The following is a 26029-nucleotide window of genomic DNA, read 5'->3' as shown; positions in this document are numbered from 1 at the left end:
CTGGAAGCCAAATGAAAGTTTGCATCAAACCTGCAGGAGTGCTGGGGAGAGGCAGTGTTGACACTGATCAACCTGTTTAGCTCTCTATAACTGAGTTGCTTTCAGACACATAAGCTAGTACCAATTCATTTGCACTTAACTGATCACAATTTTGTTTTTATAAGAGTCAAACCATGCTCAAGAGGCCTCATTAGTGCTACAGTACTACTTAATTCAGCTGACTCAAAAGAAATACCCTTTGTGAAAAGAAGCAGGTAAGCTTAGTGTCAGTTTAAATTTCACTGGAGGTAACAAAGATTTACTCATTCAGGAAAATTTCTTGGCAGTGTGAAAAAGCATGGTCCTTCACCATAACATTCATAAGGCTTTCCTTTGATGGCAGGGGCTTAGATTTCAGGTAAACACCTCTCATTTCTTTAACCTATGAATTCTTTCAAAATATCTAACAAGAACAGTGAATATTTTGTTGTATTGTTGTCAAGCATGGAAAAAACCCCTCATTTTCAAAAAGCTAACTACTGACAGCATGAGTCATGCATTTGAATCTACCCTCTCAGACTTATTTTAAAGTACTAAAACACAAAGGAGCTGAATCAACATTAAAAAAAAAAAAAAAAAAAAAGAAAATCAAACAAAAGTTCCACTTGCTGTTCTTTCTACTGCTGGAATCAGAAATTAACTTCATTGATTGCTTTCAAAGATGCGCAACGCGGACAAGCAGGGATCAGCAGCAGAATTGAAGTGGGGCTAAACATAACCTGCCCATGACACTGTTCTCCGTTAACTTATCCAGAACATGAAAAGGGGTACTCAGGGCAGGGGGGGGGTACACATTTTTGCTAAACTAGAGGTATTAAGTTAGCTGACCACAGACAAACTCTAACATATTGTCCTCCAGTTTCCACAATCCAGATTTGCATCTCTAAGCATTCATGCATCCCACGTATTCTGTCGCTCTTACTATGTTCCCCCAGTTTGGAGACATTTTGGGGATTATTAAAGTATCAGAACATTTCTACCTTGCTCATACTGCTTGCTTTAGTCTCCAAAACCCTGATTTGTCACAGATGATTACATCTCATACTACACTTCATTACATATTTGCTATTCACACTAAAGCAAGGTAAGAATGTCTCCAATGGACCCTTAGTTGAGTTGTCTGTTTTTTTATTTAGTATTAGAAAATCATCCCTTGCAGCTAGCAACCATTTCCCCTAACAGCACAGACCCCCCCTGAATTGAGCAAAAAATCCCATAAAAATCCTAATCCTTTTAAATCCACGCACTCAATTCCAAAGAATGTAAATCATTAGAAACATGGTCTAAATGGGTGGTATTGAACTACTAAGCTCAAACCTCTGTCATTGTTGGTCACTTCATTAGTCATCAATTTTAATCTTAAAAATAGTTTCTCATTCTTGTCCCTCCCATTCCATAACTGTTCCCCAAACTTTACTCCTCTGGGGAGTGGAAACTTTCTTCTAATTCCAGCCTATGCCTACTCATGGCCATTTTGTTCCTGTGCCAATATCGCCTTTTAGTTCAAACAGTTCTCTCTACTGATGTATTTATAGACAGGAGGTATCACATTTTATTTTGTTAAGCTAAACCAAGGCACGATCCACCAGAGGTTCTGCTGGGTTTTGCCATCTCTGTTACCTTGCTTTTGCAGAACCATAGCCAAAGAAATCAGACTAAAGGCCTTACATTAATCCAGCTCCAGTCTGACAGCAGCTAACTCCAAGGTGCAAAATAGACTATTCCGCATAAGGCGGAACGTACCCTTGGGGCAGAGGTAACTTCTAAGTTAAAAGTGAACTTTTGGTCCTGGCATCAAGAGATGTTAGAGGACAGCACCCTTTCGCAACTGGAAAAGAAAGCTGAAGGCAAACAGTGAGGGGATATTTGGCCAGGCAGCAAAGACACTGGCCTGGTTAGCATGTTCTGCTTCTCTGGAGTGGCAAAGGATGTGAATTTAGTGGAAGCCTCTATCAGTCTGGTGCAGAAACACCAGACCTGACCAGTGACACACTGGGAAGAGACTGGGAAGGTTTGGAGGGAGTGGGGAAACAGATTTCGGAGATGAAGAAAGAACAGGAATAAAAGTACTGAGAATTAGGACCCTGGTCAGCCAGGGCACTAGTCCAGAGGCTACCTCAGGCTGCACTGAACTGCCTTTAGTCAAACACCATCCATGCTCACAAACATTGAACCCTCAGCTCCCGTGACCGCAGCCGGGCTGAGCAGGGCCTCATTCTTTCTGTGTCCATTACAAGTGCCTGTAAATAGCTCTGTGATTATCCAGGTGTTGCCTCATGATTAAACAGGACTTGTGCAATCACTGAGAGCAAGCAGTAAGTACAAGCCAGAGAGAGGAAAATGACTGTATTCCCACAGGGATTTTGAATCTCCAGATGGCACTGTAACATCAGCCCAAAAAGCAGACGGTTCGGTACAATAGCAAATATGGTAACAGCTGAGTCAGTTTGCCTGCTGTGCATAATTACTTATCCCATTGAAACCATGATTTACGGGCTACAAATGCTAAAGCTGCCCTTTCATTTCAATTTAAACCTTAAATATTAAAGCTTCATGCATATTGTGTGCATAGCAGCTGGAGAAAACCAGACTGCTTTGTCCTAACAACCTGATAGAAAACAAGATCTTGCTAGCACTGCCAATTAATACCAAGACCTTCAGTGAGGTCTCAGGAAAGGGTTTAAGTCACAAGTTAAATGCACTTGTCTATCATTCTTGCCCTGGGATGGAATGCCTTTGTACTGCAAAGGGATAGCAAAATTGGGAGGGGCAAGGGGTAAATGTCATATCTGCTGGGCGAGCTGCAAGACTACCTCTCTGTTTGGCATTGTAGCTGCTGGCACAGCCAGCTCCTCCTCTCAGCATGGAGCAGTGCTCTCCCTCACAGGATTCCTATCAAACACAGTAATACAGAAGGCATTTCAGAGATCTTAGGAAAACACAGCAGTTAAGAACTCTCTTGAGTTTAGTCTCCCACTGCAGGCAGTCATGTCATATTATACCATACATTAACCTGCCAAGCTCTGTCTCAAAAGCCATACGATTTCTTGCTGACTGCCCAAAACATGAAGAGGTTGCAGAATATCAGACTTCAGTGGTTAAAAAACTTCACACATGAAATGACCTCCTACATGCAGCAAAGTCTGTACAACACATACGCCAAACAGAAAAATACAGAAAGCTGAGCTGTGCCTTGGCCCTCTTAGGTGAGTGGTGAAATAAAGGATAAAACCACCAGACTCCCTGGAGAAGTCAAGTATACATTAGGGATGTGATTCAATCAAATTTTAAGAATCTGTCAAAAAGAAAGGCCCTTCTCAATGTCCAGCAGGTTTCCCTCAACACTGCCTGTATTTAAGGTAGCTCAGGTTTCTTTTGGCAAGTTTTTACCCAATAGACTTGATTTTCTCTTTCCAAGAGATTTCAGCCTTTCACTATGACAGTAGCTGAAATGCTGGAGCTGTCCTGCAACACAACTTAAAAACCACACAGTGTTTATTGAGCCACCTCAATACTGATCTATTAATCATCATAAAAACGTCAGCTGGCATGAACCACCTGGGTGACTAAATCCAAGACCCTCAAGCAACCATGTAATGAGTATTCCATTCTTCAAGGGCCATAAAACATCTGCTCCATGTAGCCTCAAAATTCCCTATCTATTTCTATTTATTATGATGAGTCCCTAAGAGGCAGCAGCAGGTGACCTAGAAGCTGAGGCTTACAGAGCCACAGACCCCCTACTACTAGGGATAATATGGCTGGAACGGTGGTGGTTCACAAAGATGAGCACGGTGCTGTTCTGTGCATGCAGTCATGCCAACGGGCATGTTTCCCGATTTCACCTAAATCTGTAGCCTCTCTCTTCTCTCCTCAGTCTTGATACCCATTTACTTTTGATTTCTTTTTGGCTCCTGCCACTCCAGCATTATTCCTTACTTATGCAGGACCTTATAGTCCTAGTGTGCTCTAATAACATCCTACTACAAGAGCAAGATTTCTCCAGCTAGAGAATGGATAAAAAACATCCTGGGCAGCTAATCACAAATGTATTTGAACACGAGGAACTGACAGCATGAATTAAATAAGTAACCATAAAAACATTTTCAGGTTATCTTGAAGTACTGGCACAGTTGAGGAAATTGCAGTGTGCTTACTGACATTTGAGCATCAAATTTACTGAGAATATTATGTGCTGAATATTCATCCAAACCCAGTTTTAGGCAGATTACAGTGTCATAAATATTAGATGGAGAGGCAGATTGTGCTCATTTTGCTGCAGTATGGGAGATCTAGCACAAAACTACTAATGTTTAGCAGGGGAATGATACAAAATGCAGCTGAGCAGTTGAGGCTGGTGGGGACATACATATTAGACTCAGTTCACTGCAGAATTGTTCTTACATTTTTAAACCCTCTGTAAAGTACTTGAAGTTCTCTTTTAGTGAAATTGGTTTGTGCTTCAAGCTGTTCCAGTCCTTCGGGTCTATGGCACACTGTAGTCATTTCTAATTCATCTTCAATTTTATCTGAAAGAGAAGACAGGAAAATATTTATTTTGGTTGTTACTTTTGCTCTATTAACATGATGGATAGGACAGACTGGATTTCAAGAGCAACAGAGAAAAAAGAAATCATCAACCAAACTGATCTGTGTAACTGTTATCAACCTCTTGAAAGCAAAATAAAAGCCATATGAGTAAAGCAATAGCTCACATTTCTTACTGGGCTGCCAATTAGCTCCCCATTCACAAAGCCAAAACTGGTGGTGAGAACAGAAGGGCAGGCAGCAGATACGTTACCCCAAAAGGCAACATCAGATATTTCTTATCTAAATATTGAAACAGCATGGAGGAATAGGCCTTTCAAAGTACTAGCTTTAAAGAAAGCTGTGCAAATATAAGTAAGAGAGCAGACATGCTTAAGCATATTAGACAATGACATTATACTGAGGGTAAACAGTGAGGGAAACTCTTCTGTGTGCTAACCAAAAAGCTTGCCGTATAGACACTAAAGGTCACTTTAATCCTAGAAGAAAGTCAAGTTATGTCCACAGTTGCTGAATCTGGAATGAATCCAGCCTGCGTTTGCATGGACTTTTTAGGGAAACAGGTAAGAAATGAAAAATACTTATGTGCATTTTATTCAAGAGCATGTTCCCCCACAAGGAAGAAATATACTCGAGACATATTACATCCTGTATTACTGTAATCTCACCTCTTTTCTGATACGTGTTTTTACCTGTCAAGACCATTTCCCCAGCAGTGTAGGTAATGCCCAAATATACACAGATGCTTAGTGTATGTCAGTTTGAGATTCTCTAAATTTCAAGGACCAGATGCAGGTTTCAGCTGACATGAAAAACCTATCTACATCCAAAAGTTGCTTGGCATAAAAGCTAACACTCTCCTTATTATCAAAACTGTACAATTTATACCCTGTAAAAATGGTTTAGGTTATTTAGGTCAAGTATAACATAGAAACTTCTGCTGAAAGACAAGGATTTAATGAGAAATGTGCAAGGAAATGGAGTCACTCTGAATAGAGGAAAGGCATGAATTCAGAGCAGACTGGCTCAGTGAAACAACAGACCAGACTAAAGCTGTATTTTCATAAGTTAATTCTGTACAAATATACATGAACATTATTATGGGAGGACACACATCAGCGAGTGATAATGGTTAATTAACATTGGTTCATTGTCTCAGTATTTCAGTTTGAAATATTGGTGAATTCAGCCATCCTCCTAATCCACGGTATCTGGAGCTTCACAGTCAGGGCTTGAACAGTGAAAATACATGCCTAAATACTGTGCTCAAGGTCCCTTGCACAGCAAAGAAATAAAGGTAAGAGACTGTAATAGCATGGGACAGAAGGAGAGCATCACAACCATTTATGATGCAGAAAAATTTACTGAACACTGACAAGTGGCCAGAAGAGGCCTGAAGACAACTTCTACAGAGAGGGAAAATGAAGAGTCTAGAAATTATAGCTCCTATTAGAAGAAAGGAGATGCAAAAAGATGTCTGCTGCAGGAAAAACAACAGATAATGAGACATAAGGGGGGAAAGCCATTTTCTTTGAAAGAGAACACATGCCACAAAATGAAGGAATACAGGAGAGAGAGGGGGGGAAAAGTAGGGAAGAAATTCCTTAAAATGAGGGAAGGAGAATGAATGGTTGAAAAAAGGAGAGAAAAGCCATTTAGAAGGGAGCCAGGTTAGGACACTCATCGCTAATCCATACATTGTATAGGAAATAACTTAAGGTTAACCAAAGGTAAACAAAAAGGTATCTAAAACCCTTTACATAATGCACATAACCCCATGCTCCTCTCCTCCATTTCCCTGCTGTCCCCCAATGCAATAAGCAGTTTACACATAACCTTGACTGTCATTTTGTTTTTTCACAGGAAGCCATGCGTTTTGTGCTGTGCAGCATATAAGGAAGTTAGGCTTTGAGCCTTTCCCTGCTCTGTAACCAGTTAAACATGCCCAGCTTTTCACTGTAATTTCCAGTTGAGTCACTCGAAAGTTCTTTACAACTTCAGTCAATGTAAAATAAAAGTGTAAAATACTGTCCATCTAGTCTTTATATCCTATAACATAATTCCTAGAGACATCCTATCATATAATGCCCAGAGAAGCTGTGGATGCCCCATCCCTGGAAGCGTTCAAGGTCAGGTTGGATGAGGCTTTGAGCAACCTCGTCTAGAGGAAGGTGTCCCTGCCCATGGCAGGGGGGTTGGAACTAGATGATCTTTGAGGTCCCTTCCAACCCAAACCATTCTATAAATTCTGTAATTCAACAGACTGGAGGGGGAAGAATCTATGCAACCTCACGACCTCATGCAAGTGATGAGGCTAATGAGGGAAGCCAGCCTGTTGCATTATTCTCATATTTGGTTTTATTTACACTTCTACAATGTGGAGGTTCAGGTTCACATGCTTTCTACAGAGGCAGGAAAGACAGCTGAGAAAAGTCACACTCTTTGCAAAAGCATTTTGATATGACTAATTTTTTTGTGGGTATTTTATTTGCCATGTAATTACCCCACCTCCTTCTTAAGTAACCAGTTTTCCAAAACACTTATTAGAATTTGTGTTCATATTCTAAAAAACAAATAATTAAAGAAAAAGGTCTTGCTCATGGAAAACTTGTTCTATAGCTCCATGATAGCTTTAAACAAAATCTGAAGAATTACAGCTCAAAACTTGTAAGTCTTTGGTTTATCCAGATCTCCTTTATATGAGCAGACCCAAAATTACGGTCTTAGAATTATTTTTTTCAAAATATTCTTGAATAAAATATTACTTGGTGAACACTGTAATATAATAATGATATATTGTCTTTTGACAATACTGGCCTCACTCAGTGAATCATTATTTCATAAGGGTGCAATTCATCTTCTTCAGCTTGTCCTGCAAGAATAGGTTTTTCCAGCAATCAGTTCATGAGCTTTGGTCCCACAGGGCAGATATTTCTATGTTAAAAATAAGCCAGATTATTGTTGTAGATTTGATTCTATTTCCCATGCTGAGAAATGTGGCTCTTTTCCTTATAACAAACTGCAGAAAGGAAATTATGAAAATTCATCCCTTTCAAAGGGACGCTCTATTTTTTCCTTCCGTTCTCTATGCCAGAACCAGCATTAATCTCTGCCTTTGAAGAGGATCTGATGGTTCCCTGTGGGTTAATCCTTTCATCTGCTTCCTCTTCCTTTCCCAAGGGGAGTATTTTGAAACTTAGCAAAAAAACTTGTGAAGCTTTAGATCTGGCCAAGGGGGCACTCAAAATGACACCAAACCAACCATTTTCCAGTAAACACACTTTAAAAATGGTAAAAATTTTTACTTCAGTGGAACATATCCCGATGCAACAGAGCAGTCCTTGGCATTTCTTGGAGCCTCAGAGCAGAAAATAAATACAAGGAAGACTTATTAAGTCATTTTGTCTATCACTTGCCAACAAAGAGCTATTTTCCATAGTGTTTCATGATACTATCTGTTTTAAAAGATAACCCCTATTTTAGGAGTAACTACTTCACATTAATATGCCTCACAGGTCAAGCATTCCTTCCCTTGTGTTCATTCAGTATTTACATTTAAACTTCTCAGTTGTCATCTCATATTCAAATATTTCCCTCCAGCAACATCTCTGCTCATCCCTCCTCCCTCCCTGGCAGAAGTCCATGGTGGGCATAGCACAGACCTCAGAGCAGGGGGGGGACCTGTAGCCGGACACCTAAGGACACAAACTGCTCTTCTGTGCAAATCAGTCATTTCCAACTCAATAGTCCCCACCCTCCACAAAGATTTTTTTGGTCATTTTTTGTTTCCTTTCAGTGTTTTCTCTTAAGTCAGATCTTTTAAACCTTTTTCTTCCATTCTCTGACACCCTGTACATTAACAACAGTAACCTCAGCAGCAGAAAGGGAGATTGTCGCTTCCTCGTCTGCCCTTGCCTTTTGTCATGATGTATATTGTATTTCCTCTTATTTACATTTTCATTATCACGCTGGCTCAGTCCCTCCTAGCTCTTCAGGGATGTCGCTGTATGAAATACGAGCCCTTGCATTTATAAGGACGGCAATTTTATTAAACTGAAGCTCACTTTATGGTGGTGAGTACAAGCAAAAGTGTATATACATAGATACACACATGCAAATTTAAAGTTTTGTTAGGAAAGCATTGTGTTAAGATATTTTATCTAATATCATGTTCTTCCTCAGTGCTGCCTTGTTTACAGCTTGCTGAACACCCCGAGAGATTTGAGCATGGGAAGCACGCATGCCACTGATTTAAAGTTAATCATCTCCTTCAATTTGCAAGTGCATGAACAGACCTAGGGACTGACTGCAGACACTGCTAGGGATGCATGTGGTCACCTCCCCAGCTCAGGTGACACGTGTGACCAGCCAGTCTTGCTTACAGCATCCCTTTCGAGCTGAAACTAGGTCCCTAGGTGCCCTGCTCCATGGAGACACACGCCTCAGGGTCTGGGTACTATACAGCTGGTTAGTGAGAACTTGAACCTTAGCAAATAGGTCCAGATTTAATATTCTGGATTTCAAAGCATATTTTGTTGTTGTTGTTGGGTTATCTGTGCTTATCAATTAGGTGGACTCAGTAACTAAAGCAGGAGGTTTCTCCTGCTTGCAGGTACTGATAAATGGTAATTTTTTTCTCTGTGGTTTTTTTTTTGTTTTTAGCTCCAGCACTTTTTGAAATCATCCCTGGATTAATCCCCTCCATGCCAGATGGCTGCAGTGAGTTGTCCTAGGCTTAAGATTGCCTGCACTGTTTAGCTGGTACAGAACATGCTTGCGCATTTGCTTAGCTGTTTGTCTTGCAGTGTGTTTAAAACTGGAGGAATGGGAAGTAGCACTTTTTGATTTAGAATTTGTCTCTGGCCATATTTTTGTGGCTGCTTTAATAGCAGGCTATGAAGCCTGGGTCTGGCAGAAGTGCCTGTGGTAATCTTACTCCAAAATAGGCCCAGGTTATAATAATTACTTAATTTTGCATTTTTGTACAAAATGTCACCTCTATTTGCTTAGCCTTAGGATAGGCACATTTTGTGTATCAGACAAAATAAATAGTGGCTTCACTTTACAAAGAAAAATAATCCTGACATAGTTGCATGTACATGCATATTTTATGGATTGTTGCTAATGAAAGATATTGTATTTCATTTCTCTGCTGCTTGCTCAAGAGCAGAGAATGAATTTTCATTAGAGTAGATCAATATTTTAACTGAACACACTTTGGAAATTAACAAGGCTTGGTTTATACATCCTTTCATATTTGTTCTAATTTTACCTTTTGTTATCTTTACAATTTGAAGATTTCCATACTTAGACTGCCTGCAAATGTCCCTGTCTTTCACTGCTGTAAACTTTGCTGAATAGAATTTGCATTTCTCCAAGTGATAAACTGGAGTAATTTAAACCTATTCATGTAAAAGCTGTCTTGTACATCTACATGCCTACGAACAAAATTGTTTCATCATGGAGGAAACCAGATTTTCAACCACAGCTGACTACTGCTCTCCATCACAGAACCAGGCAGAAGGACTCAATCCTTCCCTTACCCATTGTAAAGACAAGAAATCTATTGATTTTGAAGGAAAATGACCCGTTCCAATATCTCACTTTTCCAGATCTTTCTGTTCCATTGGACACAAGCACATTTATCTACTATGGAATGGAAAACATTGCCTCATCGTCAATTTATCTTAAAAATGCACAGGTAATGTAATGCACAACCAAGACAGCTACATGAACTAATGCACTGCCCAAGCCCAATTTCTAAACGTGTAGGGACTCAGTCAGTAACTTGCCAGCACCAGCAGCCAAGGGCAGACGACACGCTGCTGTCAACACTGAAGTCGAGTCCTAAAATCCTCTGTCGACAGCACATCTTCTAGTACTCGCTTTAGTGACCTATTTCCATACAAAAATGCCTAATCACCATTCTTCAGATCCAACAATCCTTTCCTCATAAGCAGAGCAGATTAAATTGGTCACACACAATGCCACAGTTGTATTTGTGTACTATAAAATAGGAAACAATTGTGTGTTATTTACCAGCTGCTTTCTTGGCTCTGGTTTTGAACTGCCATTGAGCCCAAATTTATTAACCTGCCTGTCCTTCGTCTCGCTGGCAGCTGCCTCTACACAAGCAACATCTTGCACAAAAGCACAGGGTTGGTTGCACTGGGCCAAACTCCCTTGTGAAACACAAGAAACACCAAACACCTTTCCCACTGTGGCCACCTAAAATACCACAGCACTTCCAGCCCTCCAACCTATGTGCCTGGCAAACAAGCAATAGCAATGTCTCATAACATCGTTAGGGCTGGCTAAGGACAACCCAAGGCCTAAAACACAGTTTAAAGGGAGGGTGTAAATGATGATTTAATAAAGATGCAAAGGACCCTGTCCCCTGCTTCCCAAGGCTGCAAGGTGAAATCATGTAATGCCAGGTTCCATGGCTAATGAGAGGATTTTGAAAACATGTTGCTTATAACAAATTCACTTTTTGTTAAAGAAAAAAAAAATCAAGATGTAAAATACAGCTAACGTGCCATGTTAATTTTAAAACTGACAAACATTAGATGAAATGGGCAATTTTACAAATATAGCAGAAGGGGATTAAATTATGTGCAAGAATTATTAGACTGCATGTTATTTTTATTAAAAACCCATTAGCTATATTTTAGGAGCAAGGACCTGAAGAAAAAATTAACTCTAGTTTATCCACAACATCTTTGAAATTAATCTCCAGACAGAATACCTGCTTGGGCAAATCTCGCAGGAAATAGATCCTGCCTGTGCGAAACCAATTGCAAATATTTTAAAATTTCATGAAGAGAAATAACTAAAGGCCTGAGTCCATAAATGCTCATTATGGAAGAAAGTTACAGGAATAGGAGTCAAGCAAGAGCTGTATTACTGATGCAGACCTCACACATTGGCTTCAACCTTCCCTCCCACTGGTGTAAGCAGGAGCTGTAGGAAACACTGCTTCTGTGAAGTCCTTTGAGATCTGTGGTTCCAGATCCCTGGGGCAAAGGCAGCTACCAAGTACAGCTCCACTATCCGGAAAAGTCAAAATATTTCTGTGCATTTCCATGTGCTTCCACCAAGACAAAATCTAAGTGTTAGCCTTTAAGCGACCCCATCTGGCAAACACTTGCAAATCAACAAGGCTAGCGTGGCAGAATGACAGCCCAGCTAGAACTTAAAAACATGTATATGCACATCTATGAATCCTAAAAAAGGGTTAAGTAAAATCTGCTCACGGCAAATATCAATTAAAAAAGGTACTAAGATACCTGCTGATGTATCAAATATTAAACACATTTAATTAAAATTGAAGTCCTTTATTAATAAATTATTATTAGTAGTAGTAGTATTGCCTGACTGGAGAGATCAATTTCCAAACCAAAAAGGGACTCTCTCCAGCCAACAAAACAAAAAGGAACTGATGTCTCCTTATCCTCTCCCTTTTCCTGGTATGATTTTTTTGACTCCCTCAGGTCCATTTTCACCACTAAATCAGCAACACCAAATTTATTACACAAACAGTCAAGCTTAGCAAGGCTGCTCTGCCTGTGTGAACCTGCAACACCACCAGTTGCACAGAAAAGCTACATGAAAACACAACAGTGTATAAAATTTGAGACTGAATTTAAAAAAAATAGAATTTTAAGATTTATTTGCTAATCCTTGCAATGATCTATGCAAAATGTCATGTATATATACTTTCCTCTGCCTCTATACTCTAATTAGTTTCACAGTTGTACACAAGGAAGGTAGAACAAGGTTATACTCTGAAAAAGGAGGTGCAGGAATAGTCAGAGGCCACAAGTACCTCCAAAATGTCTGTCTGGCACACTACTAAGACCAGGTACAATGATTTGAACATGAACTACACAATGTCAAATGTGACTGTAAATGTTTCTGCAGAGACCATATTAAGTCTACTCATCATTAGAAATAGCTTTACTCCGGCCACTCCCAGGGTAGGAGACAGCAGGGTGTCCTTCCAGTGCACTAGACCTTACCTGGGACAGCACTTTCTTTTCAATTTTCCTTGCACATTCCCATCTATCTGTAGCAACATTTATAAGGGGAGCAACTTGTCAAACCAGGCGGAAAACCACTGAAAGCTTGCTGGGTGCTTTGCTGCTTTTCCACGCGGATGCTGCAAAAAATGTGCTTTTGGGACAAGTGGTTTCCTCCAAGCAGCTGTTCAAGGTGAATTTCAAAAAAACCTCCCTAGAAAGGTTAGAAAATCACTTCCCTCTCACGATTTTTGGAAAATTCCCACTAATACCATCTCAAAACTTTAAGTAGAGAGTACCTGAACTGCTAAGTACTTGACTTGGCACATCATGCAATAAAGCACTGCACACAGGAGAGGCTGAGTAAAAGCTGGGACTGCCTTCATCAGAGGGGACTTGGCTGCTCCCCAGGCTGCAGCCTTACCCTGGAACTGGGCAATTTTCAAGCACCTTTAATTTTGTTTGCTGCCAGCATGGAAATTGAGAATAAACTCAGCCAGGGGGAACCTGTTTCCTAGCTTAAGAAAACTTTTGCTACAAAAATTATATGACCAATAGAGTCAAACTGGTTTAAATTTTACCTCTCTGATACACGTAAAACCATCGAGCAGGGTCTAGGAAAAAGTAAGAAAAAAATTTAACGAAAAGGAAGTGACAACCATACACAGCTTTGTCTTTTGTTAATTTTAAGGTGACATTGGATGTGTTCTGCAAATGCCATAGGGTCCCCTTTCCCAGCGACTGTAGGATTGTTTCCAGGCGTTTTGGTTTGGTTTGGTTTTTTTTCCTTCCCTGAATTGCCTCTTTCCCTTACCCCAAGGGGCAGGAAAGGAAGTCAGAGCTTGCTGTCCCTTGCATGACCATGAAACTTGGGGCAGCACATGAAGGGAAGCATGCACACAGTCATGCACCCATGCAAACATCCATGCAAGCAGCAAGACAGCAATGCAGCAGTCATCCTAGCAACTCTGATAAGGGGTAAGGAGGACTTTGCATGCAATTTTTTAAGTCTGCTGAGCAGCAACAAGAGCAGCCCACAGCCTTCTGCTTCCTCTCCACAGCTTAGCTCTTTGACAGCTGTAGGAATAAAAAAAGTGATTAGTAAGAGTGAAGAAGTCTCAGGAGGTCTGGAAGACTAACTGGTGCTCTTTGCAGTCACTTCACTTGCAACATGGTCATTTTGTACTATCGTCACGTCCCCAGGAGAAAATTTCATTAGCAGATTAGGTTAAGAGTAAAAAAAACAAACAACAACACCCCCCCCCCCCCAAAAAAAAAAACCCCAAAAAACCCACCCAACAAACAAAAAACCTCCAAAACCTATTCAAAAAGCTACGTATATGGCTTCCCATGGCATCAGTTTCTTTTTACTGGAGAATTATGTACACAGGACGATCTGCAATAACCTGCAAAAGGCACAAGAGTTTTGGTCAGAGTATTACTACTTGCAGCTCCCCAGCCCTACCTTCAGCCTGGGCAGCTCCTGCCCTCAGTCCATCTGGCATCGATTTCCTTCATTTCCATGTAGTCTGTGCCTCCAGCTGCTCAAACCTTCCTAAACACCCTCTCTCCACAACATCGGTTCAACAGTATCTCACCTCCTGCTGCTGCTGCCCAGGAAGCACCAGCAAGCCCACCTGGTTTCCTCTCACACACCAGCCAGCGCATTTTGTCCCACAGACGGTGCATCTATATGCCCCCAATGGACACTAGGATCAAGCAGGCACCCAAACTGAGCAATTCTCACTGCTGCGTGTTTCTCCATAGAGGGAGTTACAGGAAAAGCAGTGTATGAAGATGGTCTAAGCTCACACTGCACATGCTGCACCAGTCATTGCTTTTCTCTGGGTAGACAGAGAATGCCAAGACCTCATTTCTCCATCTTCCAGCAGCCCATCTCTGCAAAAGCTTGCAGTGCCCCTGAGCAGCCTATGACCAACTCAGAGCCTGTACCTGAAATCCTAGGGCTGAGAAATTCTACCATGAATTTTTTAAAGCCATTTAAATAATCCTCATGCTCAATACTTCCCCACTAAATAAAAAAAAAACAAAACAAACATGTTTAGAAGCGAGCATGCATTTTCCTTCTGGCACATTTGAGAAGGAGGCTTACACACATTACAACAGCATTAAGCTGTTGGAGGGGTTGAACCTCCTTTCATTATTCTCACTCTAAGCTTTTTACTTTCAGCTTGCTCTTGACAGATGCATAACTAAATGAAATAAAAAAAGTCTTCAGGGCGGGATGTTAAACTGGTGCAGGAATGGAGAGAATTTACTCTCCATTGTAGAATTTGATCAAGTACCTGGCCACAGACATAACTGGCAGAAGTAAATATTAGAACATGGCTTCCCAATAGCATGACCTACACAATGAGAAAAGGCCTGGTCAGACAGTATTGCTGAGTCATGGTGCTTGGCCTTGCTAACTCTGGCTCAGCTGTTCTTGGCCCAAGGAAGGAACAATTAAAAGAAAAAAACAAGACCAACACAAGAAAACCACAGCGGATGCTCCAGTTGGCTGCTGCAGCGCAAGAGCAATGGTGATACTGAGGACAATTACATGAGCTGATCAATAACAGATTTGAATCCTGAATGACTGACTACTCACACAGCGATATCCTTCACAAATTAGTGACTACAGATACCTTCACACTTTCCCCTTTTGAACTGAAACTTCAAGAATACTTCCAAGAGAAACTGGCCTGAAGAGCAAAGAGCCTACAAACAACCATGGATTTAAATCATACACATAGACCACAACACATACTAGAGACAGAGCAGTAAATACTAGGAGTTTTACTGAAAGCGTATAAAAACAATTAATAAAATTTAATAAACTCCACTGTACCACATGCAGTATAATCACATGACTTCTTGATCCACCGAGATAGGTTTGCAATAAAGAGAATGAGCAGGTTGCTTAAAGAGGCCCTTAATCTCTGCTGAAGCAAAAGGTGTTGAACCATTAGCCATGAAATCACCCACTGTCAGGGAAATCCCACTTTGGTGGGTAACCTGAGGACAGGAAAAAAAAAAAAAATCTCCCACTTCAAGTCTAATAAGTATAGTTCTAAATTTGCATGTTAACACTAGCTGCAAACTAATTTCCATTGATGAGAACAAAGAAATGTAAATGCAGTCATTACAGAAAGCATGATAATAGTGTCCTGATTTAGTAAGGGTGAAATCAATGAATAAAAAGACCTAGAGGACACATAGATATTAGGCTTGAAAAGATGAAGATGCATCAGAGATGATTAACAGATAGCAGGAAGACAATAGATGTGCTGCAAAAAAAGAGAAAGATTATCTATTTTTCTGTATTAGGTAGCCTTGTGGGTTATCAAAACTTTAGACTGTAGACAATACCTTCTGCATATAAAGAATGTTTTCTTTTCCTCTTTACAGAGATAGGAAAAAAAGCCCTTAAAAAAAGACAAATGGGAAAAAAGCTTCTTGTAACAATATGTTTTTCTTCATTGTATGCATAGAGTCAGCTTTCTTCAAGGGTTCAATTGAAAACTAATTCCCTTCTGGATTATTAAAAATATAACTAAGAGGTTTTTTTATTTAACACTGAATTGCTCTTTTTTGAAAAATAGCACTTCCAGTAAGCTCAACAGAAAACTTCTTAATCGTCATCTCAAATTCATATGCTTATGCCTACTTAGCATATTGAATAGTACAAATAGGAGAAACTACAATGTTGTTACCACCACTTGTAAAACCTCTTCCTAAAACACGCAGCAGCAGTTACTGAGGACTTGATTATTTGTCATCTCTTCCAAGATGAGTCTTATGATTTTTACCCCCCCTCCCCCTGAAAAAAAACCAACCAAACAACCAAAACCAAAACCCTCCAGGTTGTGGATTACTCTCTGGGCAGTGAAATAGAGCAATTTCTGAGCAAATATGGATCAATGGAAAGGGAAAGAAATTGGCAGAAACTCAGTTCATCATATTCAGGATTATTTCTAACACACTAGTTGTTTGTCCACAAACAGCAGGTAATGCCATAACCAAACCATCAGGGCTGTGTGCATGGAATGGGACTGTCCACCTGCACCTGACCACGGTGAGCTGCAACAGAACTGTAGTAGCAAAGCTGATATAAGACTCTACTTAAACCATATAAATCCAGTTGCATTTTTCAATGTAATTTGACTTAAAATATTTTCTTTCCTTCATAGCCTAAAGAAAGAGAAAGGAAAACCAGACACAAACCTTGCAGGTACTAAAATAAGATGCGGGAAGTAGTGATAGAAAAATGGAGAAAACAAAGATTGAATTCACAGCCACATAATCCTATTTCAGCAGTGGCATGCTAATAAGATGCTTACATTTCCCCTGTGACACCTGCATGGCAACATTTTTTTATTTCTACCCATGCTGAATCCTCTAAAAGTTCAGAAACTCTCTGAACAACAGTGAATTTTATGTCGTTCCAATTGTGCTGGCCGAGAAGCCATTACACCCCCCCAACTTTAGTGTTTGACTTTGTTCCTATTATCTGAGAACATAAACATGGAAGACAGTATTTATTTCAATGCAAAACCCAATCCTGTTGTAGAACAGAGTGCTGGTACAAGGTAAAAAGAAGGTATCTTCCTTTCTGTCTTACTTTTAGCAAACCAAAGTACTAGAGCGCTGTAGGGTGTGATGGGACATTGAGCTGGCCAGAGGTACATCTGCTGAGGTCTTTTGTTTATCAAGACAACTTTCAAAATCAGAAGGCAGGTTTTTTAGACTCTGCACCAGATTAACTGTTTAATAGAATGAATTTAAAGGAACTCAACAGAACAGATATAAACCAGCTTTATGCACAAATCCCTCACCGCCTCACGTACTGAGGGGATGGGGCCTTAGCTCCAGGATTGTTTTCAGCCAGCTCCATTGTTTTCTCAGTTACAGGAGCCCCAACACAACCTCCCTGCCCTCAGGGAGAAATAAATTTGTTTCATAAACATAATAAAGCCAGTGGAAAAACTACCGTCCTGCAGTTGTATCACATCTGTTGCGGAGGTGGCAAATAAAAGCCTCCAACAGGAGCTTCATTGCCCTTGGCAAGCTCTAGTTAGATCAGTTGGAAAACTTGCTCAAATTATGTGATCTGCTGCTTCTCCAAGTAGTTGGGGGGAGCAGGGAATTAAAAAATAAAGATCTCAGTACTTGCTCAGTGATGGTGGAGGGCAAGCTGCATGCTTGCTGCAGCACTGGAAACAGTAAAGGCTCCACTCGCCACGTGCTCCCAGGCAGAGCTGCTCCAGCTCCTACACCCCGCAGAGAGAAGCCTGTTCTTCTACAGACCTGAGGGGCAGTACTTTCATGTCTGCTAAAGGTACCACTGGCTGGTAACATTGAGCTGGACACAGCCCCCTGCTTAAACCAGACACCTCTGCCCTACCCTTCCTCCTGACTTCTATAAAGAGACCTCATGATGAACAGCTTGCTTCTATAAAGAGACCTCAGGATGAACAGCTTGCCTTTTTTTTTTTTTTTGTACACTTCAATCTTACTCACTTTTGAGCAGTCTCATGAGTAACATGATATGAGCACATTCCATTTCTCAACATTACTCCCTACTATTTAAAAAGCCACATTTCCCTACATTGTCATAACACAGCAACTTACACCACAAATAAAGCTTCATGTTACACTACCCACACTGGAAAGTGAGAAGTGTACTCTTGATTATTTTTGTGCTTTGTAAGAAACATAGTACCTCACTAAGCATTGAAACAAGATATTGAAATGCCATTTGGTAACACACCAATTCCCAACTGAAAAGAAATAAAAAATGAAAAATATTTGCATACTAACTTTTTATATAGTTGAATAATTTTTGTATGGTTTGTTAAACAAATATATTTCCTGCAATACATATATTTTACAGGCTATGGAACCTGGAAGCACATTCCATTTTACTCTGTTAATATGAAATTGTGAATACATTCAGCATCACTTCTTCCATTTAACTTCAAACATCTCTGCACAAAAGACAGCTCAGGCTGACATATAGTCACCTTCTGAGAGCAATTCTATTTTGTGTGTTTTGTTGGGATATTAAAGGCTATCTCCCACAAGGACATACTATCTTAGTTCAATAGATGGGTATATAGCTTGCACTCTCTTAGGTCGGTGGTAGTTTAGACACAGGTCTAGGTAGTGTCTAATGAGTTAAGAGATGTGCTCATTCGCACAGTAAAACCCTGGAAAATCTCCTTGAACACCTTTTCTGGCAGGTGACCTGACTGGGGTGTACTGAGGGGCACAGATGCTATGTGCAGAACAGCACACACACTAGGCGCTTTGGAAAAACACTTCTCAGTGCTGCAAATCATCCACATCATGCTCAACCTCAGGAGCTTGGGTCCGGGCTGGACTTAGGGCAAATGTACTGCCTAGAGCTGCATCCAAACTACCACCAACACTGCTTGTATGTTTTGCAATGTTTTCTACTGTTTGCCAGAAATTTTTGGCTGCCCCAACAGCAATCCAGGCTTCAGTTTGTACAATTTTTTCCCAACCATCAGTAACCAACTTCCCAGAAGAGGAGATTCTCTACTCTGTCTCAAACACAATTTTATATCCATAGAAGCCCTGAAAAAGCCTGTCTGAAGAGTTAATCCAAGGACAAGCACCCACAATCAATCCTTTTCAAACATTAAGTGACACTTAAGTCATGGCTACAATCATAGGATTGTAGGGGTACAGAGGATGTTACCCGCCCCCCCCAACCCCAAACCAAAAAACCCAACCTCAAAACCCAACTCTCTGCTCCTTCTCAGATGCCCTGCAGCAGAAAACCTCAAGCCCAGCAAGAAAATCCTCCCAGCACATTAATGGCCTCGCAGCAGAATCCACAATAAGTCGTTTCCCTTTAGGGGAATCAAAGAAACAAACATTAGAATACACTATTGCCCTGAAAGGGGAATTTTGCAGAACTTGCAGTATTTTGCTGGCAACACAAAACGGTTTATGCAAATCAGTTCTTACATTCTTAGCACGACTTGAACTGCAGAGCCCAGGTATTCGAAAAGAGGAATGTCTAACATGAATAGCAACACAACCTAAAAGTTATCTTGCTTGATAGCACTGATAGCTTCTTTCAACCTCCTAGTCATGATCATCAACAGCATCAGCAGTGTTATTTGCTCACAATAATGCATTACAACCAGCAGTACCATTTCACAGCATTCAACTGCTTATGAATCTACTTCCAGCCCTGCTATAGAAATGAATTGCACCTCAGTAGCTCTCTGGCAGAACAGGAAGGAGTAAAGGCAATTTGTAAAGCCTCATCAGTAAAATGGGAAAAATAACACTTATACATGCAGACACGCTTTCCCAGCACTCCACGCAAGTCCCCTCAACTTCATTAGCACTCAGTTAATGCATCTCCTTTGTTACAAATGGGTCTGGCTTGGTACTTTGGTTCTGTGCTGTTGCATAGACAAAGCTCCACTCCAGTTATAGCAGACTTTATCAAGACTTGAATTTTTTCTAGGTTGATATTTAGGCAGAGAAAGTACAGGATTTGCTTCTAAACCACTCCAAGTGCTTCAAAGGCCAATCTAAAGAATGCAGCCAAGAGTAAGAGTGATGAGGCCAAAAGATGACCAACAGGAAGAATTGATGGCAAGCATGCTTTTGATTAAACAAACATAAAAACCAGTGACTTATCTGAAAGAGGTGCACCAGATTCTTTCACCATATTCCCAGAGCTACAGGCACTACATGCTGCTGAGCTTCCTTTTGACTCTAGCACTAGTATAACAAATCACGTTTAATATGGCTGGTGTTGTATGAACGCATCTACGCATCCATTGCCTTACCCAGAAAAGCGGACACGTTGCTTCCCCAGCAGGGAAACAGTCACCTTTCACGCCATGCTCCATCACAAGGCTTTATAACAAGAGCCATGAATTTGCCATGTGGAAAAGTGTAATCACAGAAAAGAGTGAGAGTCAGGGCTGGTATGGTACAACAAGGGGAAACCCCAGCTAGCAGAGGGTAGAAAGTATAGTCTACCTTACCAGTATCGGCCTGAGAAAAGCACAGTGAACGCCAGGGAACAGCCAGGAACCCACATGTAATGCAGTCACTAATCTTTTCAAAGGCAACACCACCAACTTGACCCGAGTTGTCTGTAGTATTTCATAGGGCAAGCTGAGCAACCCAGGGTGATTTCCAAAAAGGAGATGAACATTCATGATAGAGGCATTAATTCTGTGACTAGGCTTGCTCCCTTTCAGGGACTTTCACCTGCTCAGGCTCTGTACAAAAAGGTCACATTACAGAGTTGTTTCTGTGCTGCAAAATCAGGCATGCTCTAGATGTGTGGCAAGTGCTGAACTCCAGCTAGCAAGAGTCCTTTGCTGTGCAAACTAGCAGCAGAACTAAAGCCAAGTACTGACCCGTCTGCAAACAAACAAACCCAAAAACCAAAAAACAACAAAAAAAATCAGTATTCCAAAAAGCTGCAGTTCTTAGCACTTCATAGTCTAGCACAGTGTGCTCTGGGAATAACCTTTCAGTATTATTCTCACCTAATCAGTGTTCCTCATTTCTATCAATCTATTCACACCTTGTAGCATTTTCTTCTTGGAAAAGGTGACACATAAGAATGGTTGTCTTGGGTCAGACCAAAAAAATCCATCTAACCCAGGGAAGAGAATAAGATGAACATAGACTGATACTCCTGAGAGCCGCGTCCTGGTCTCCAGCAATCTGAACTCAATTTCCCAATCCAGAGCTGATGTCTTTGTACCAAAGACATGGCCCTTTAGTAAATTTTGAGCTGACTTACTTTCTTAATATGCACAAGTAAATAAAATGTTATCTGGATAGCACTAAGCATCATCACAGGGAACAATAGTGTTCATGGCTGAGACTACCATAGATACTCACAGTATTAATCTAATAGTTTAAACATATTACTATGCTTTACTACACTGAAGTTTAGATCAGTAATTACTGCTGGGGCGGGGGGGAGGGAAGGGGCTGGGAATAAATTCTAGAAGTCTCCTGCACATTTTTTGGTAAGGTGCAGAAAAGGCAAATAAAGGATTTGAGGCAGCACTCTCCTCAAAAAAGCGGCACGAAGCCACTGGCCTTAAACAGGTTCCCCCCTGGGAAATGAAGGGTGAGCCAGGACCAAAGCAAGATTTCAATTCCAAAGCAGCAAGGGAAAAGGAAAACCATGAGAATATGTCAAGCCATCAAACTGTGATGCTTTTTCAGAAGAAATATCAGAAACTCTTCAGAGGGCACTTAATAAATGAAATAGTCATAGGAGACTTCTGAATTATAAATGAAGTAACTGAACTTAAATTTTTTTCTTTTTTGGAATAGGTTATTCATCAAAAAACCTCTAATGAGCCAAGACAATGCATTACAAATGGACTTATTCTTTCTTAGAAGAATTATTGCTGCCAAAGTTTTTTATCCTCATTGAAAAGCAAATCAGACACTTCAAGTCCCTGATTTATTACTGCACCGATTTCCATGAGCATTGGTTTGCTATAGCGTTGAGTTACAAAAAGGCTTTTAGAAGAACAATAATCAATGAATATATAGTATGGGAGAATCAAGCAATCAGAAATAGTAATTAGTTCAGTGCCTAATTCAAGGACATGTTATCCTTGGGTTATTATGGGAAAAGTAGAATTTTATATTTTTGCAGTCAGGCAGGTTTTAACTACAGTGTAAAAATGAAGTTGGTTTCCCCCCCCAGAGGCACCTTTTTTGAACAGGTGGGATTACATATACTTGGCACTGGCTGCAGAACTGACATGAGAACTAAGCAGACATTTGGAAGATGAAGGTGAATAGACAATGGTGCAAGGACAAACACAACTTAAACTATATAAAACCCTTATAACGGACACTCTCAATCACATACACAATGTTTAAGGTCATGATTGCAGGGGAAATCACAAAGCTGCAGCCTCACCTGAGATTTCTTTATTCTGGACTGGGACTTTTCACCTGGAAAGAGAGAATATGTGCATATATGTGTGTGTGTGTGTGCATTATCTTCTTATCAACAGCCTCTCTGTGCCTTCCCAAAGGCATGCCTGTGCTCAGTCACTCCAGGCTGCTGGCAGAAGTACCTAGATGTGGCCGCAGATTTTTAAGACTGCTGCAGCAGCCTCCGAGCAAGGACAGCCAAAGCATGCTGGGTCAATCACCACCCAAGGGCCAGATGCTGCTGCAGGCTGGTGCTTCCTGGTGGGTGCCCCACGGCCGCGAGGGGCAGAAAGTCCCTGTGTCTGAGCCACCCTTGGGTGCATGAGCAGCTTGGGCTTAGCTCCCAAACAGGGCACTGAAGCTGTTTGGAATTCAGATTGTTTCATGGGAGATGTTACTCTTCCAAAGGTGATGTTCCTTATTGGGAAAATAAATAAAACCCACTTATTTTCCATAAAATTGAAGTTTTGACTGTGGTTTAGAAAACTTAATTTAGGAAAATCTTTCAAATTAATTTCTCACAAATGTTCACATTTCATTGTAATACAGGCAGAAACTATCTCCACTGGCACCATGTTTGTCGTCAGTTTGTCTTGGTCTATTTACAGTGTAGCAGGTGTTTGCAGCTTTTTCTCTGTTAAGTTACCCAGTTCCATAAATTTTTACTTCATTACTGGGGAACTACACAGTGAATGAGCAGAGCTGTAACATATGTATGCTCATAGCCAGGCACCTACACTAGAATTCTGCTCAACAGAAATTTCACAGTAAAGATCTTTTAAAAAAAACCCAGTCATTATTTCTACTTTGGTCTTAAGTTTCAATTTCTTACAATATGTTTGTCTAAGTTTTAAAAGGAAACTTTGTTTGGTTTTTTTTGTTTGTTCGTTGTTTTAGGTTTTGGGTATTTTTGTTTATTTGTTTTTTACAGAAACATTTATTTTCCCAATCTGAAAACATGTGTGGGGTTGCTCACATTTATTTAAAAAAAATAAATTTGTTTTGTTTATTAACATACACTTAATCCTGTTTGGAAACAGCAGTGTGTAAAACAGAATTTGCCATATAATGAAAAGGCAATGCTAGCATCCCCAGCAGTAGTGAATTTGGGCGATTCTCCTACCTATAACAACAGACAGGACAGCTCACCAGCACATTATGACAATTCACCTGTGCAAAGACTAGAAAAAGTACAAATTGTTTTGGTCCAGGCAGAATTGAGGAGTGAAACACAGCTATTAAATAAGCATGCTACAGATCCCATCCAAATGGGACAGTATCACCCAAAAGATTACTTCTTTCCATTTCTCAGAACTGGTGTTTAAGTTGAGCAGATTGTTTGAAAATGTGAAGCATAATTAAGCATAACATAAGTACCAATTAAGCTCTATTTGCACAGAAGAAACTGTTCAAAAAATACTGTTCCAATACAGATCCAGATTTTTCAATAGAACTTGAGAAAATTTACTGAAACACATTTGCCTACGTAAGAAGGCTTTCTGCTGAAATACACAGTATGCAACTGTGGGGGAGCTGACAGCATCAAACCTGGGTTACAGCTCCAGGAACAGAGAGCTGGCAGTGGGCATGGGTTATATTTCTGTAGATACATTGTTAGAGGGCAGCACCCACACCTCAAGCATTTACGTGGATCTGATCTCAGGCAATATATGGAAGCAACAAATAGTGCCTGGACTTCTTGTTCATAAAAAACATTAGTGTCCTAATTTCTGGTTTGCCAAGATACTGAACAAGAAGTGGGTCTTCAAAACACTAATGTAAATGGACAGTCCCTAAAGCACCCTTCTGCCACTAGTATCTCTTTAAATACAGCCTACATACTTCCTGACTCAGAAAGCTGCTTTAGTACCTATGTATTCATTCAAATTCTTCAGCCGCATCTTTAATTGTTGTGCTTGAGCATTTTGAACACAGACACCTATAAAACAGGTACTTGCATTTATACGTACACACCACTGCCCATGGCTGCGGGCATTAGCTCACTGAAACTCTTCATCCAAATAAATGTCAGCTCCTGATGATAATTTAAAAAGTAAGAAAAACTCATCCAACACACTAGATTCTTTGGAGTTAGCAAGACTCCAGTGTGAAAGCAATAATTAGTTTCAAGATAACCTAACAGAGATTTTATTTCCTTACAAGAAATCCTTTTGCCCTTTTGCCAGTGCCACACCTGGCCCATGGTGAAACAACCAAGAGCAGCTGTTTCAGTCAACTTGCTTGGCCGCTCGTCCCTCCCCGTTATCCTAGTTGCCCTTTGCCCCTCACCTTCCCCTGTGCTCCTACCTCCGAAGAGTGGCATGGGCATCCTCCAGGCTGAGGGCAGGCTGTTTCTTGCTTTAATCAGCTCTGAGCCGCTCTACAGAGAGGAAGCGATCCAGAGCAGCATCACACACCCACTCCTCCCGAGGATGACAAGCACGTGCCACTCTGCTCTGCAAAGCCTCCTTAATCCACAGCCATGGGTACAACAGGCAGCTTCAAATTTTATATGGGTGCAGAACAAATCTCACTGGAGCATTTTGATCCAGTTTTAAGTGTTCAGAGAATTAGCAGAAGACCATTTAAAACATCTCCCCTAGGAATGAGATGGGAGTTTTACTAAGAATTACTAAAAAGTGATTTCTTTTCATTAAGAAGCAACACTCTTCATTAAGAGGTAGCACTCAGGGAAGCAAACAGCTTCCAGCCAAGCCTTTCCTTTCAGTCAGGAGTTCAGGTCCCCCTCCCTTTGCTTGGCAGTCTGCAGTGGTCTGCTGAAACCCTACAGGTACCCACTGAGTGGTTGAACACAGCGAGGAGATCCCTTCTGGAAGTGCCCTTAGCCACTCGTGCCTTTCTGAGAGTGAGCAAAGAGAAATACAGGCACAGCGTGAAGATATAAAGATTTTGCACATGGGTTGCTATGCCCCATTTAGAAGCATAAACATTGGCGGGGGGGACGGGACAAAAGACCAGACACAGTGGTACCAAGCAGTAAGCGACCCCATAAAATTGGAGCTAAAACCCAAGCCTGCCACACATATGGTGATTAAACACTCTGCTATGGTCAACATACCAAATATACCAGCACCATATATCAAAGCAGGGGCTGAACTGAGCTAGACTTCTCTAAACTCCCACGTGGGAGCCAAGCCACAAGCAGGGAGCTGAAACCCCAGCAGACAAGACAAGAAAGTTTCAGGAAACAGACAACAGCTTAATTTCCAAAACTTGGCCCAGCTAGTGGTGCTGGGAACCTTAAAACTTTGTTCCTGCAGCAAAAGGTTAATGGGACAAGCAAAAAACTTGCTCCCATTTTTTCCTGTCTTTGATTTGCTTCTCCTGGAAGGGCAATAGGCACTGCCACAAGGCTCAGCACTGTGAGACACACCCTGCCTGGGATGTAGATGCAACCAACTACACACTTGATGAGCCACTATAAA

General features: G+C 40.8%; 1 protein-coding gene across 7 annotated transcripts in view; it reads right to left on the bottom strand.

Moving 5' to 3' along the window:
* KCNIP1 (potassium voltage-gated channel interacting protein 1) overlaps positions 1-26029 on the bottom strand; it is a 365574-nt gene that overhangs the window by 18420 nt on the left and 321125 nt on the right. For all 7 annotated transcript variants that reach the window (XM_075056636.1, XM_075056634.1, XM_075056631.1 and 4 more), the window contains one exon: positions 4444-4568. In XM_075056636.1, the coding sequence (XP_074912737.1) occupies positions 4444-4545 (102 nt within the window). In that variant the 5' untranslated portion in view covers positions 4546-4568. The remainder of the gene's footprint in view (positions 1-4443; positions 4569-26029) is intronic.

The sequence above is a fragment of the Buteo buteo genome, chromosome 24 (genome assembly GCF_964188355.1).
Source record: "Buteo buteo chromosome 24, bButBut1.hap1.1, whole genome shotgun sequence".
NCBI lineage: Eukaryota > Metazoa > Chordata > Aves > Accipitriformes > Accipitridae > Buteo > Buteo buteo.
Note: the sequence above shows the minus strand (reverse complement) of the source record. Positions and strands in the feature narration are given on the sequence as shown.